The sequence below is a fragment of the Falco peregrinus genome, chromosome 5 (assembly GCF_023634155.1).
Source record: "Falco peregrinus isolate bFalPer1 chromosome 5, bFalPer1.pri, whole genome shotgun sequence".
NCBI classification, from domain to species: domain Eukaryota; kingdom Metazoa; phylum Chordata; class Aves; order Falconiformes; family Falconidae; genus Falco; species Falco peregrinus.
Window position 1 is genome coordinate 39,095,553 of NC_073725.1, and position 14,295 is coordinate 39,109,847.

Here is a 14,295-nt window from a genome sequence, read left to right on the forward strand (position 1 = left end):
GGTGCTGCTGCCGTGCCTTGGAAGCGGCGTAGCTGCTCGAGGGGCTGACAGGCCGCGGCAGCTGCCAGCAGAGCTGCTTTAGTAGTGACCGTGACGCCTCTCCGTTTGCAATACGCACAGGAACGCGTTGCCACTCCTCTCGCATCCTGCTTTTCCCGGAGGAGCAGCCTGGTGGCCGCCCTGCACGGGTGGGCGGCCCGAACGCGGGGCGGTGGTGCGGGATGCGGGTGGCGCCGGGCGACCTGCAGGTGTTGGCGTTACAGCAGCGGAACGGAGCAGGAATGAGCCGTGTGGGAGTAAAAGCGTTGTAAGGTCCTCTGACCGCAGGGGAGCAAAGCGGCATCGCACGTAGTAGCTAACTTGTTAAACAGGATCGCACGTAGTAGGTAACATTAGCTCTTGCTTCCGGAAACATCGATTGAGGTTTGAAGTTCGGTTATTTTATTTTCTACACCCGCTGGTTGCTGTGTGTGAGGAAGGTGTCTGCCTGTTTATGCGTGGCCCCCCGCAGCCGCCAAGCGGCGCGGCCCCCCGGGCCCGCTGTGCCCCGCCCGGCCGCGTTGCCGGGGAGCGGCGGGGCCGGGGAGCGGCGGGGAGAGCCCGCCCGCCGCCATGAGCAGGAAGCGGCTGCAGCAGCTGGTGGAGGCGCTGGGCCGGTCCGCCCGGCACTGTGAGTGCGCGGCCGGCGGGGCGGGGGGCTGCGGGGGTCGAGTGCCGCCGCCGCCTGAGGGGCGGGCGCCGCTGCCGGCCGCCTCCCGTTGTCCCGGCGCCGGGCCCTGCTCGCCCGCCGCCGCCCCCGGGGAACGGCGGGTGGGGGTGGGGGGCGGAGGGGTGGGGGTCGATGGCTGGCCCTCGAGGTGCCCGGGCCCGGCGGCTTCCCCGCGCCAACTGACGTTACAAAATGTGCCCGTTTGTTCCGGCCGGCAGTTAATAAAGGCGAGGTGGAGTGTCTGGTCCGGCTGTTCGACGCGCTGGTGGCCGGGCCCGGCGCCCGCCCCGCCGCCGTTGGCTTTGACCGCAGCACGTTCAGGGACACCCTGCACGGCGCCTTCGGCTTGACGGACGACATGATCTTGGACAGAGGTGAGACGGGGGGCGGAAAAGGGTGTGCGATCTGACGTGCGGAATTAAGTTCCGTACCTCAGGATAAGTTATAAAGCAGGTATGTTTATTGCGGCACCGGGTGCAAAGGGGGTCGCTCCTCCAAACTTGCACACTTGGTTGTACTCACAATGCACATTTATACAGCGAAGTTGGTTAGTTCTGCCCAAAGTCTACACCTACTAATTATTGCTTTCTCGCTTCAATTTAAAGGTACAGTTCGTTAAAAATTTACTGCGCATGCTCCCCGAGCGGGGTGTTCACTCTCTTCGGGGGGGGGGGGGGGGGCGCTATTTGAGGAAGGGGTCGTGATCTCCCACTACCACAGTTACTTTATCCTGGTGTCCTTGAGCCTTGTCACTTCAGTGGGTTTTCTTTTAGCAATTAGCACGTCCTGTCAGAAGGCTACTGGTTTTCACCCTTGCAGAGTGATTTAAAGAATCCATCCTTTAGGTCAACAACAGAGGCCTTGGGACATTTCCCAGCTTTAGATAAAACTTAAGTATATCATTCTTTAGATAAGCGGTACGCCGTTCATCATTCAGGAGCTCACCGACATCGGTACCAGCTGTCCCTTTGGAAGCGCTGAGCGGCCCGGCCCCAGACCTTCTCTCGCAGCCGGTGGGGCTCCTGCCTGCCTCTTGGTGCTTCTGTTACCTGTGCAGCTCCTGCCTGCAGAGTTTTAGGGGTTTCACTGTGTTTTCTCACATCACTACGTTGTTGACTTGACGAACAAGCCTGGACAAACCCGTGCCGGCTCGCCCTTGCCAGGACAGCAGAGGAAGAGCTGTGCCCAGGAGCTGCTGAGTAAGGGAGGGCTTCCCCCCTCCCCCCTTCTTCGTGCGGAATTATTTTCCCTTGGTTCAGCGTGGCTCACGCTGTCGTACGAGGGAGACCGGCCGTAGGGGGCAGTTGTAGTGCTGCGACTGTCTCTGTCGCAGTTACTGCGCTGTCGCGACGGAAGAGGGCAGCACGGTGCCGCTGTCTCCTCCGGCGGCCGCGGCGGGACTGCGGGCACCGCGCGAGGGGCAGCGGGGTCTGTGGGGCCGGGGGTCCCGGGCCGGCGTTCGGCTGGGGCGGGGAGGCTGCTGCAACGGAGGCGCTGCGGACAGCGCTGAAGGAGCCGGGAGGCGGCGGGCGGAGGTTGGAGCGTGAGGCAGACACCCCCCTTGAGGATGCGGCCGGGCCGCCAGGGCAGCTGCCCTGGAGCCGCACGGGTGGTCCCTGAGGCACAGCCGCGCAGGGGGTGCGAGCCTGCCGTGCTTCCCAGCTCAGGCTGCTGAGAGCCACCCCTTGGTTCGGCGTGGCCCTCTTCGCCAGCAGGAGGGGTATTTAAATGCCGTAACGTAAGAAACCTGTTGTCGTTTTGCACGAGTCAGGTGTGTCTTGGAAGGCACCTTACATGAACACGTCATTAAAAATTACTTTAATGCTTACATGCAAGGGAGCCGATTTCAGTTCGCAAAAGCAAACCTATTGTTTTCCAGTTCCAAAATGCTTGGCTCTGTGTTTAGAGGCATGTTTGTCGCCAACTTACTAATTAACATTCAAACATACGAATTCTTACAGATGTTAGTTGATGCTTTGAAAAACGTCTTTGATTTGTGCTACCGTATTATAGGCTGTATGAATAGTGAAGCTGCACGATTGGAAGTTGCTTATTTCAGGGAAGGGAGAAGAAAAAGATTTTGGTACATGAAAGACCGGAGAGAGTTATTTTTCTTTGTATATTTGAAATATTTATGTATCGTTTCTCAGATTACATTCTCCAAGATTTTCTGCAACAAAACCTAGTAACTAAAATCTTTTTCTGTATTGAAATATGTCTTAGCGTAAGGGATATTGGTTTATTTGTTTACATCTGCATGGCAGTGCACTTCCTGTAGCTAAGTCAGGAAAGCAGCAGATCAAACAAAATATCTTATCCCGCAGGATTCTGGAGTGGAAGATCAGTAAACTGAGGGGCAAAATCTATTGTTACATTCTAGAAAGATTCAAGAAGGGTAATCATACCTTGGGTGAAAGCAGAGGAACATCTTCAGAAAAAATACTTATATTTTCGTTGAATTTAAGAAAATATGCCTTTGTTTGTGTTTCCCTATTCTATAAATTTAAAAATTATCTAATATGCTTCCCAGTGTTCCGCACTTTTGATAGAGACAACGATAGCTGCATCAGTGTGGTGGAATGGGTGGAAGGCTTATCAGTATTTCTTCGGGGGACATTGGAAGAGAGGATTAAATGTAAGATTTAGCTGTACACTTATATTTAGTAGTAGTCACTGAATTCACGCCTACTAAGTTACGCACTGCTTTTATTTCTTATTTCTTGTTTCTTATTATTTATTTCTTGTCATTTATTAGTTGCTCTTATAAAGTATTTGGTAATTGAAGAGTTTTCTTCTGTGTAGTTTGGTGAAACTGACTTCACAAATGGCTTCTCCAAGGCAGGTTTTCTGTGTAAACTGCTGTTGTCATAGCTGCCACCTTATTTTGTTGCTTACAAAAACTAGCATTTGAACTGAAGCTTGTTCTACAGTATACAGTTTTGACAGAATGTATGTTTTTGTATTCACAAACAGAATTAGAAAGAAGTAAATGTAGCTCAGGCTACATTTGCATTTGGTTATTTTGGCCAAATAACACAGTCTGAAGCCAACCAAGCCTTGCCAGCATTCATTTACTGGCACAATGGGGGCACAGCAGCAGTTGCATTAATTCCAGCAGTTCTTCAGCTTGGAAGCATAGATGGAAAAACTGAGTCTGCAAGATGGTCATGAGAACCTCCACAGTAGTGATGGAGAAAGATGGGGGAATAAAAATAGCAGGAACTCTAGAGTTTTAAGGAATTACACAAAAAAATAAAGCAGGGCACGTGGGGGGGAAATTGTTACAGACAAAGGAGAATGACAACATGATGTTTCCATAGTTCCCCCGCTGTAGCATCAGCCATGCCTAATGCACTATATAAATTCATCTGCAAAGTGGCCTGGGATGTCACAGCACTAGGATGTGTGCCCAGGATGTAATTCAGTGTGTCAATACAACTACAAGCAGTAAAATACACAGCCCTACTGTAAACACTATAGAATATACTAGAGCTTAGTGATACACAATGTTGTCTGTCGTAATTGTATGCCAGTAGTTTTTCACTGTAGACATCGCCTTTGTCAGAAGAAAAACAAACAAAAAAACCCCAAATAACTCTTGAGTTCCAAAATTGAAGAGTTTTGTTTGTTTGTTTAAAAGTTTTGTGAAGGATGGTAAAGTCTATTATGATCGTACATTTCTGATTCCAGGAAGGTAGAAATAATTAGACGGGGAATTAGGCAGATACTCATACTTAAAATGCTCCATTACAGGGATTTTCTCTTTCCATTAATGGATACCCCAGTTGTCTTTTCCATCCTAGTACAGCTCAGTCTTCCTTTTTCTTTTCTTTTCTAACCCAGCTTCTGAAATATCAATGATGTTTTATAACTGCAGTGTCCTTCTGATACAGACAGCTGGTCCCTGCTGTGGTGAATTGGGCTTCTAAACCAGAACCTTGGTTCTAAATAGACAATTTTAGAGAAGATCTGCAAGTTATTATAGTTTCTGAGAACTGAAGGTTATTTATTTGAGCAGAAACAGATTTTTAACTATGAAGGGTAAATAGGCAATAATTGGCTAGTATGTGTATCAAAATGTGATACATATATATTTAAGATATATATATATGATGTGGCTCAGTAGATAAGCTGTACAACATAAAATGCACATTTTCTGTCTAGATCTGTCAACAGTTTTAATGTGTACAGTACAGTTTGTATGACCTTGAAATCAATTTATCTTTTGAAAAGACTGTTTTGAGGTTTACGACCTGAATGGTGATGGATACATTTCAAGAGAGGAAATGTTTCAAATGCTGAAAAACAGCCTTCTCAAACAACCATCAGAAGAAGATCCTGATGAGGGAATTAAGGATTTGATAGACATAGTACTGAAGAAAATGGCAAGTACTTACTCCTTGTGATAATTGAGTGTCTTTCAAAAAGTCACTAACTGAACCTTAGAACATTCCTATGAGATAACAAAATACGGTGTCTGATCTCCAGTGGGATTCTGAGCTATGGAAGGAGTTAGGTACTCAAGGTAAATAAGTCTCTTGAGGAAAGCCAGAAATATAATTCAGATCTAATGAGTCCCAGTCCAGTATCTTCAACTGAAACTTAATGTATTATGTGAATGTATTATAAACTTTATATATAAACTAGCATGTCTATGTGTGCATGTGCATGCCCAGTCAAAACAAATGCCCAGTCAAAAGTGGAATATTCAAAAGCGTAAGCTGCATTTATTCCAGTGTTAGGCATCTGCAGTGGCTTTATTATTAAGTATGTTTGTGTTTTATCAACTGGTTGTGAAATTTATTAATCCGATTTATGTATTTTATTAGAATAGTAACCTCAAGGTTATTAAGGTAAAGTTTGTCTTACTGTGATTAATCTAGGATATTCAGATCAGCGTTTCAACATTTCCATCAAATCAAGAAATATAACCTCCCCTCTTATAGTTCAAAAGATCTCACTTCAAACCAGGTCTTGAATCCCAACTCCTTTTGTCTAACCCATCTTTCCTATTTTTCAAACCCACTCCTTTTGCACACCCTCAGCTGACAGTCTGTCTTGCTGAGTTACTGAGAACTCTTGAGTTTAGTCTCGTGCAGAAAGCAAGCTATTTGTTTGTCTTTGGAGCACCTACACACACAGCTTTCCTACAGGCTGCATCCAAAATGAATATCCTTACGTTCTGGGCAGCTGACAAGTGGGCTATGCTAGTCCAGGCACAAGCACTATGCTCTAGACATAGTAAATCTTCAAATTTGTAAGAACATACTGTAAACTAACCATGTACATAATCCCGTTTCAGCTTTCCCACAAGAACTTAATAAAGCTTTGATATGTTTGAATAATTCCCAGATCTGATTTGGCTGCTGGGCAGTTGTCAGAGTAGGATAGTGCTACCTGTATCAGATAACTAAACAACTATTAGGTATCCAAAAATGCATTTGTGGAGTCCATCGCTCAAGAGAAAATTACTCTTTGAGCAATTGCCTGTACGTACCGTGGCATTGTGACTTAAGCGTAAGTCCAGTCCCGTGATACTATTTTCATACCTTGAAGTATTTGTAAGGAATATGCTCATGCCCTGCCCTCCCTTGTGCTGAAGAGTATAAAAGGTAGAGAGTACCCAGCCACTTCTGTTTCTCTTAGGCATCCGGTGGCGGGTTTTCCTGCTCAGGAAATCTCCATCTGCGTAGCTCCTTGCCTCTGCTTTTCTGGCTGTTGGAACCTGTGCTCCCTGCATGTTCACCAGCTATGACGGTTCATTCCTTGGCTTGATCTTCAGAAATGTTGATTTGGCCCTGTGCCCTGAACACTAGTCATATCTACCTGTCAATCTTCATTTTAAAGCCTTTCTTTTATCTGGTTTAACAAAGTACTTATGCTCACCATAGCGCTTGTTGGTGGTTTAGGCTACCATGTCAGTAGAAACAGGAGCTTTTCAAATTGCAGAAATACTAAAAATGCAAGGATGCTTTTTCCACCCCCAGAGGAATATTCTGCTGTGCTGAGATTCTGCAGCACGAAGGAAGTGGGCTGGCATCAGCACACTCCACCATACGCTTCTGGGTGCTGTATGTGAAAAAGACAGGGCAGGAGTGTGCCTACTATAGAACCCACTAGCGTAAAGTATTTCCAGCCTCGTGAATAGGATGTAGGTACACTCATGATGTAAATAACATATACAGAATATATCCTAACGCTTTCTCGTACTTTTAAGTCTCCTTTTAATTTATCTGAGTGCAACTGTGCTTGAGATTTATCTGTGCAGTTTTCAGCTCAGCCTCTTCCCATGTTAAGGTTTTGCCTTCTCTGGAATTCTGTTAGGAAAGCCATACGAGATAGTTGAGCTTGCTCCACCTTTTATGCCTTAAGTAGAGGCAAATGATACGGACCTTGCCCGAGCAGAGGACTGATGGCCCAAAGAAAATGACTTTTGCATACAAACTAAAAATAGAATCCATGTCAGTAAAACGACCTGCTAAACAAAAATACAAGTAATCATCCTTTACTGAAGAGTTCCTTTGTTTTGTAGGACTATGATCATGATGGCAAGCTTTCTTTTATGGACTTTGAAAAAGCAGTCAGAGATGAGTATCTTCTCTTAGAAGCCTTTGGACCATGTTTGCCAGACATAAAGGTACATAACATTGAGTTTGAAAAAGTGCAATATTTTCTGTACTATTGGTAAGGAGATGTAAATATTATGGTGTTAATTGTCATTATGTGGGGCCTGCTGAAGTCAACTGATAGATGCCTTGCTTGGGAGATGCACATGTGTGAGTTCCTGTCTACCTTTCACAGCACTGGTGTTTCCTTATACAGTACCAGAGAATTTAGGAACGCACTTTTCATCTGTCCTGGCGCAGCAATATAATGAATGATCCTCAATAAGCATCTGATCAGACTAAGAAAATGAGAGTGTTCTCTTTAATTGTTTATCTGAAAGATCTCCAGGAATACAACTTTCATTTCTTCTTTCTTCAGTGCCACTGGCAACACTTGCCATCACCTCATTTATAGACTCTTTTTTGGGAGAGGCTGGTAACTTTCTGAAAAAAATACCTTGAGTAATTTTCATCTTAGTGTGGCACTGCTGTTTTTTAACCTAACTGGCCTGTATTTATTAGAAATAAATCTAATTCAATTCAGAATATTTGATGGTAATGTAGAACGTGCTTTTCCCCTCAGTGTCAAGTTCAACTGTGGAGAGCATTTGTGCTCTATATAAAGAATATTTTTTTCCTCATCCAGTAATCATTATTCTATTTGAATGGCGTGTCATTTTAAAATACCGATAGTTGTGCCTTCATAGAGGTGGAAAAACAAAATTCTGAAATACAGGCAGTGCTTCCCAGAAACAGAAAAGACTGTAAGACTGCGGAGAACACCACAAGTTTTTGTTTGCTGGAAACCTACGCTTTCTGCCAGCTCACCTGCCTGGCAGGCTGGAGGACAGGAAGGAAGAGCCTTGTAGAGTGATTGCAGGCTGTACTGTATCGTGTCAGCTGCAAAGCAGCTGTTTCCAAAATGCCAGACTTCTTGGCAGGCTGTCAAAAGACTTTGAAGGATTTTGGAAAACCCAGGTTAAGTACTCTGGTTTTTTACACCAGTGAAAAGGTTTTAAGAAGTTTCTGAGCAAAATTACATTCATAAATCAGTTTGCTGTCACCGTTGGTGATAAAGCAGGTACACAACTCGTGGCAAGAGGTGGGAAACTTGGCTTGTTTCTTGCTTACAGTATTCGGGCCCTCTGTTCTGTACCCTACCCAGCTTTTGCCTTTTTATGAGGTCTGTAGTTTCAGCTACCAGCTTTACAGGTAGAAAACCTGTAATGTACTAGATTTCCCAGTGGGGTTATGTTGGGGAAATTTAATTGTACCCCTTGACTCAAATTAAACACTTGTTTCTAGTTAAATATATTTTTAAAAAATGTAATGAACAATGTATTGGACTGAGTTCTAGCACCGTAAGTGGTCCTACAAGAGTCCACAAAGATATGCCATGAGCTGATCTGTTACACGGGCTTGGACCCAGCACCAATCCTGTTGAGTGTCAGCGTGGGGCACCATAGCCCAGTGATGGGCTCATCACCCCAGCACCAGTTCTGCTGCCAACAGCAGCCCTGGAGCGCTCCCACTCCAGGACTGTTACAACGCAGTGCTGTGGATAGTTATCTCATCATCAAGGGAAATGTCGCTCCTTTACTCATTCCTTCCTCACACGTTACCACTGCTGAACAGTTACAATGTGAATTTCCCCTTCAGTTGTAACTTCAAATATTCTGACTAGTCTCTCGGCGATGATGTCATTAATGCTATGGAATTTACCTTTTCAAAGCTAAAAAGCAAGAGGTACCCTAAATGTAAGGACTTTGACTGCTTACACGTTTCATTTCAGCACTTTTTCTGGCCAAATTTAAATCCTTTAGTAACTGAAAATATTTTGTTTTGTTTTACAGAGCAGTATGGCATTTGAACAGAAAACTTTCCGGGATGTTCGTAAACTCTAACTCCAAGTGGAATACTGTTGTAAGAGGTTTTTTCTTCACTGTTCTTCATGGTATAGTAAAAATAGGAGCAACTTAAAACTGTTACCAAGTTTCAATAGTCCTTTACCGTAAAAGCTACTGAATAAATAGTTTACTTCTATTACTCTACCTAAATACAGTTCTTCAATGAGTTATGTAATACATTACACATTCAAAGACAAGACTGCAACAATAATATATTATACTGGTTTTTTCATTCCAAGAAACAAATTGATACAATTTTCAACAGGGAATTCTCTGTAACGCAATATAAAATAGTTTTATTTTTTATATTAAAAAAATAAGTATTTTAATCTATAGCCTTTAAAAAAGGACTGTTGGAAGATGCTGCCAGCAGTACCTATATTCTTCTTCTCTGCTTTACAAGTGGTTTGGCTGAACTACTCTCTGGCTTTTCCACAGATGTCCTTGAAACAGAATCTGCCACCTAAATTGGGAGAAAAAATAATTTTTAGTAAACTGCAGCCACTTCTTTTTTTTATGCTGAAGTAAGGCCACGTCTCCAAAATCTGAGTATTGGGAGGGATGTATTACTGTAATCACACTTGTATGGAACTTTCCTGCAGAAAAAGGGGAAAAAGGTAACACCAAATGCAGCATTAAACACAAGGGACGTGAAACTTGGATGTGTTAGCAGAACCATTTTTGTATATTAACCACGGAAACTGATTTCAGATACTCAGTAATAAAGCATTGCGTATCTCCCTACCAGAGGTATTTAAAACACGTACCAAATCTTACTTTGAAAACTCGGGTATTTCAGGAAGAGATGAGAAAGCAAAAGTGTGTTCAGACACCTATTTTAGAAATGTATTTAATATAAGCAGTGACTGGAGATAAGCTCTTTCAAATCAATCAAGTTAGTCATAGTCAAGGGAGCTTTTTTGTATTATAATGTAAATGGAAAGTTACCAGGAGTGTTTGACCTGCTGATTGATTAATGTCCTCCATAAAAGGTTATAAAAAGCACTTCTACCATGCTTCTCGGCATAGAATTTGTAGTTCTGTACATCTTTTAATGCCGTAAGAAGTGTTGGAACAAAATTACATTGAACTCCGACTTTGTTATTTTTCACTCCCTTTCAGAAAACAGATACAAGTCATGTACTTGATACTGGAGTCAGCACAGCTACCTGCAAAGTTGCTGTGCCTCCCCATGTGGGGGGGTGCAGAAAAAGTGTCATTTACTAAAAATCATTTAGGACCATGCACTGACACTCATACTTGCTGAAGTGTTGTGTAAGAGGTATGGAGTAGAATTGCCTACAATGTTTTGCATTATGGAAGAGTTAAATAGTAAGAACATCAGCTTCATGGCAAATAAACTGCTAAAACTAAATAACTGTTGAAGTAAATTATCTTAGAGTCTCTATTTTTATGGATAATGAACATATAATATATGTGTTTGAAAATGAAAACATCAGAACTTTTGGAACCCATACCTCTTTCAGTTTATTTCGAATTAACGCAGCTGAAGTATTCAATGAATCATCATCCATATCCACTTTAGGTATTTCCGGTAGCTGTGGACCAATAATGACTTCAGTATTGTCCACGCTTGTTCCAATAAGGGGAAATTTGTTATCTTCTTCTCTCTTCCTCTTACGTTCTTGCAGGTGAGTTGTACGAGGCATAAACCTATCAACTCCATTATCAATCGGAACCATTCTTTGCTGCATTAAGGAAGTTGGTGGAGTGCATCCTCCTGGATGTACACTTGGAGTTAGGGATACGTTTTGACCAAAGTACCCAGAAGTTCCAGTGCAACTGTTACCATACTGGGGAAATGTCAACAGACCCTGATTAGGATTCCCAGATGGATACCCCATGTGGTGGGACACCCCGTGAGAATTTGTAAAGCAGGATGGATCCCAGTTACTGGCTGCACGTGATTCTGATGTACTCCACAGACAGTTGTGCTCGGAGCTCTTTGAGACTGTCTTCTTAGGCCCCTCTACTTTCTTTAACACAAAGCAGTCTTCAAAACAAAAAAAGTAGCTTCACTATTTCACATCATTATTAGTTCTAACATGTAACAAAAAACATTTAGTAAAATTACAGAAGCAATACCAGTGGTCCTTCATTCCCAGCCACCCTTCTGCACTTCTTTTCTCTTAAGCGGCACCTTTCAAACTAGTTTTCCAGCCTAGTCCCTCTGCTGGCTTGTGAGGAAAGCCTGAGCAGAAGTATTTCAACAGTTTTGAGAACACAAGGCAGATATATCTAATGCTGAAATTGGAACTGGAGGTAAAAGTCACTGATTTGCAAGGACCGGCTGTCTTGCAACATTGAAAAAACAGGTGTTCTGATGTGAAGTCAATGATTTTACTCACTTTAAAATATCCTCATGCAATGAATAATTATATGAAAGTACACAAGCACAGGAAAGGAGAAGCCTGTGTTCAGCAATCTGCTTATTTCTTAGCTTGCCCAGCCTTCAGTGCTGCCTGGGAATGCTGCAGTACAGTAGCCTTTATAAACCCAGCCCACTCCTAGCATTCCTCCTGTGCCAATATGTAGGCTGGAGAATTTTTTTGATGAAGGTTCTAGTATAGTCACCTTCCTCACAAAACTGCCCCTTTGGGCATGCCTGAATAAGCTGGAACAAGGGTGAAAAGATGATCTCAAATTTCCTGCCACTGCTTTAAATTTCTGATAACATTTTGCAAAGAAAACAAGAAGAGAAGGAAGTATTTCATTATTAAAGGGTCTTAACCAAAACAAAAAAGTTACTCTGAAGAAGGTACAGCCCTCTAAATACTGAAAGATGTCTCCATTCTGCTGCAAACAAAATGCATCTTTAAAACAGCTACCCAAAAAGCATTTTCTTTAATGGCCATTTTAACCAAAACCCTACTCACCCCTGAAGTGAGATGTTACGATTCTATAGGAAGTTTAATTACAAACCTCTTTGATTTGTTGCTTTTGCTATGTACTTTCTTCTATCCTGCAACTTCTCCCTAGTTTCTTGGACTGTTTCAAATTCTGGAGCGTAGCACACATGCAGCAAACTACCAAAGAAACTTCGTTCGTCCATTTTTTTCTTGGCCACCCTGAAGGGAATTAAATTGTATTGGCAAAACTGAGGATTTTACTTCAACTCTCTAGAATCTTAACAGATTGTAAATAAAGAAGGTGTAGAAGATTAAGACAGCAAGAGGCAGATACTGCCCTGTCCAATACCTTGCACATTGCAGTTTCTGGAATTTTATAAGATAAACTTCAGTAAATTGCTCTGCTGGATATTCATCTAGAGCATGGTACTCGTCAATGGCACCATATAATGCAAATTGTTCAACTAATTCCTTCATAACACCTAATGCTGGAACTCCTTGTATTAGTAAATAACGAGATTCCAAGTTGATAGTATAAACCTGGAAAAAAATAAAGAAGACACAAAACAAAATACAGTAATCTAAAATGCTCACATTCTTGTTTTACTGCAAAAGCAAGGAATTTCTCCGTGTTTTCTGTTGTTTCTCAAATCCTCTCAGGATGCTGAAAATCCCACTGTGCTCTATTTTGACTGCACTCTTGCAGGAACATTAAGTACATGGCTATCTGGGACCTCTTCATCACTGAGCAGGAACTAAACTCAAGCTTCTTACTCAAAGTAGAACACAAATTAGAGCCGATTCTTTCACACCAGGTTAGGGTACTGACATTTGCCGAGTAAAATCTCTCTCTGGCTAATGCCCTTGCAAGACTGACTAGTAGCCAGCTAATATGAGGCAGTGTCATGATAAAGAAAAAAAAAAACACACTGAAAAACCTGTCTTGTTCAGAGACAGAGGTCACACAGGTAAAGCAGGGGGGAATCCACAAAAAAAACCAAACCAAAAGTACAACAATTCCAGATCACCTATGCGCAAAGCTAAGCTGTCTCCTTGCTCTGGTGCTCAAACAACATACATTTTTAATACAAGATACAAGAAAGACGACAAGAGAAACAAGGTCTTTCCCCTGCAGGTTAAAAACCAGCCACTTTTTTTCTGCTTTGTGTAATGACTGTCACATAACACAGACTCGTAAGCGAAGTTCTCTTGACAGCTCACGACATACACTGGGCAGCTAAGCTATTAAGATCAAAGGAAGTTAATTCTTTGTTAAAAAACCCCACATTTAGACTGCATGAGTTACATGTATTTCTCAAAAACCAGAAAACGCAGGACAAAGAGAGAGCCACTGAGGAAACCAGCTCTCAAACTGCCATCACAAAAAACAGTCTCTGCAAATAGGTCGCACAAATTGTTTTTGTGACAGCGGCTTCCTCCTGCCTGCTCCTTCTCAAGCCAGCCCTAGAAGGCGCCGTTACAGCCCACCACTGCACGTCAACAGCACCGACCAAACCCAGATCCAGCGTTCGCGCTGCTGTAACGCGAGCCCCTGCCGCGCAGCAGGCACAGCAGCGCCCTGTGCCCCCAGCCCCGCGCTCCCGCCGCCCCCCGGCCAGCGGCGACAGGCGGCCCCGCCGCTCCCGGGCACGGCCCCGCACCGCCGGGCGGACACCCCGCCCGCTACGCGCGTTCCTGCGCGACCAACTCGCACAGCGCAGGGCGGGCGGTACCCGACCCACCCGGCTCCGCTCCAGCCCTTCCCCCGGCGCCTGCTGCCAGCCGAGCCCTGCCCCGCCGCGCCGAGAATAACAACCAAAACCACCCGGGACGGGGCCGAGCACTAATGGCGGCGCGCAGGCGGCGCCACAGCCGCAGCCGGGGGCAGGCGGGGAGCCGGGCTGGCGGCCTGCCCCGCGCCCCATGAGCCGCAGCCAACGCCCCCGGCCCCGCGCGGCCCCGCCGGCCCCACCTTCACGGCGCGCGGCCTCCGCCCCTCCCGGTATTTGGCGCGCGACTCGCAGACCCCGAGCTGTGCGTGGTGCTTGCAGGCATCACCCGGCCCGCCGCTGCCACCGGCCGCCATCTTCCCATCGCCCACCGCGCCCCGCGTCAGGCCGCTCTAGCTGCTCGCCGAGAGAACAGCCAATCGGGCAACGGGCAGAACTCCCGTTGGCTGCAACTGAGGCGGATATAGACGGGGT

At 44.7% G+C, this 14,295-nt stretch overlaps 2 protein-coding genes across 4 annotated transcripts; one reads left to right on the forward strand and one right to left on the reverse strand.

Moving 5' to 3' along the window:
* The first annotated feature begins 511 nt into the window (after positions 1 to 511).
* CLXN (calaxin) lies at positions 512 to 11,010 on the forward strand. 3 transcript variants are annotated; one of them, XM_055805968.1, is made up of 7 exons: positions 512 to 670; positions 928 to 1,083; positions 3,240 to 3,344; positions 4,943 to 5,094; positions 7,242 to 7,346; positions 9,168 to 9,237; positions 10,874 to 11,010. In XM_055805968.1, exons 1-6 carry the CDS (start codon positions 613 to 615, stop codon positions 9,216 to 9,218), a joined length of 627 nt encoding a protein of 208 aa, XP_055661943.1. In that variant the 5' UTR covers positions 512 to 612; the 3' UTR covers positions 9,219 to 9,237; positions 10,874 to 11,010. The 3 variants fall into 3 exon arrangements, with proteins under 3 accessions (XP_055661943.1, XP_055661944.1, XP_055661942.1); XM_055805969.1 differs by lacking the exon at positions 10,874 to 11,010 and adding an exon at positions 10,344 to 10,615; XM_055805967.1 differs by lacking the exon at positions 10,874 to 11,010 and having other exon boundaries at positions 9,168 to 9,365.
* RBM48 (RNA binding motif protein 48) lies at positions 9,412 to 14,273 on the reverse strand. The gene is made up of 5 exons (XM_055805961.1): positions 14,064 to 14,273; positions 12,441 to 12,631; positions 12,165 to 12,310; positions 10,700 to 11,235; positions 9,412 to 9,684 (listed from the first exon to the last, which is right to left on the reverse strand). The coding sequence occupies exons 1-5, from the start codon at positions 14,175 to 14,177 to the stop codon at positions 9,598 to 9,600; spliced, it is 1,074 nt and encodes a 357-aa protein (XP_055661936.1). The 5' UTR covers positions 14,178 to 14,273; the 3' UTR covers positions 9,412 to 9,597.
* Between the last annotated feature and the right edge of the window lie 22 nt (positions 14,274 to 14,295).

Coding starts and splice junctions, on each gene's coding strand:
- CLXN (XM_055805968.1), top strand. CDS start 613: ATGAGCAGGAAGCGGCTGCAGCAGCTGGTGGAGGCGCTGGGCCGGTCC. Junction 671..927: donor GGGCCGGTCCGCCCGGCACT/GTGAGTGCGCGG, acceptor TCCGGCCGGCAG/TTAATAAAGGCGAGGTGGAG. Junction 5,095..7,241: donor ACATAGTACTGAAGAAAATG/GCAAGTACTTAC, acceptor TTTGTTTTGTAG/GACTATGATCATGATGGCAA.
- RBM48 (XM_055805961.1), bottom strand. CDS start 14,177: ATGGCGGCCGGTGGCAGCGGCGGGCCGGGTGATGCCTGCAAGCACCAC. Junction 11,236..12,164: donor AAAAGCAACAAATCAAAGAG/GTTTGTAATTAA, acceptor TTTGTTTTGAAG/ACTGCTTTGTGTTAAAGAAA. Junction 9,685..10,699: donor TTCGAAATAAACTGAAAGAG/GTATGGGTTCCA, acceptor CTCCCAATTTAG/GTGGCAGATTCTGTTTCAAG.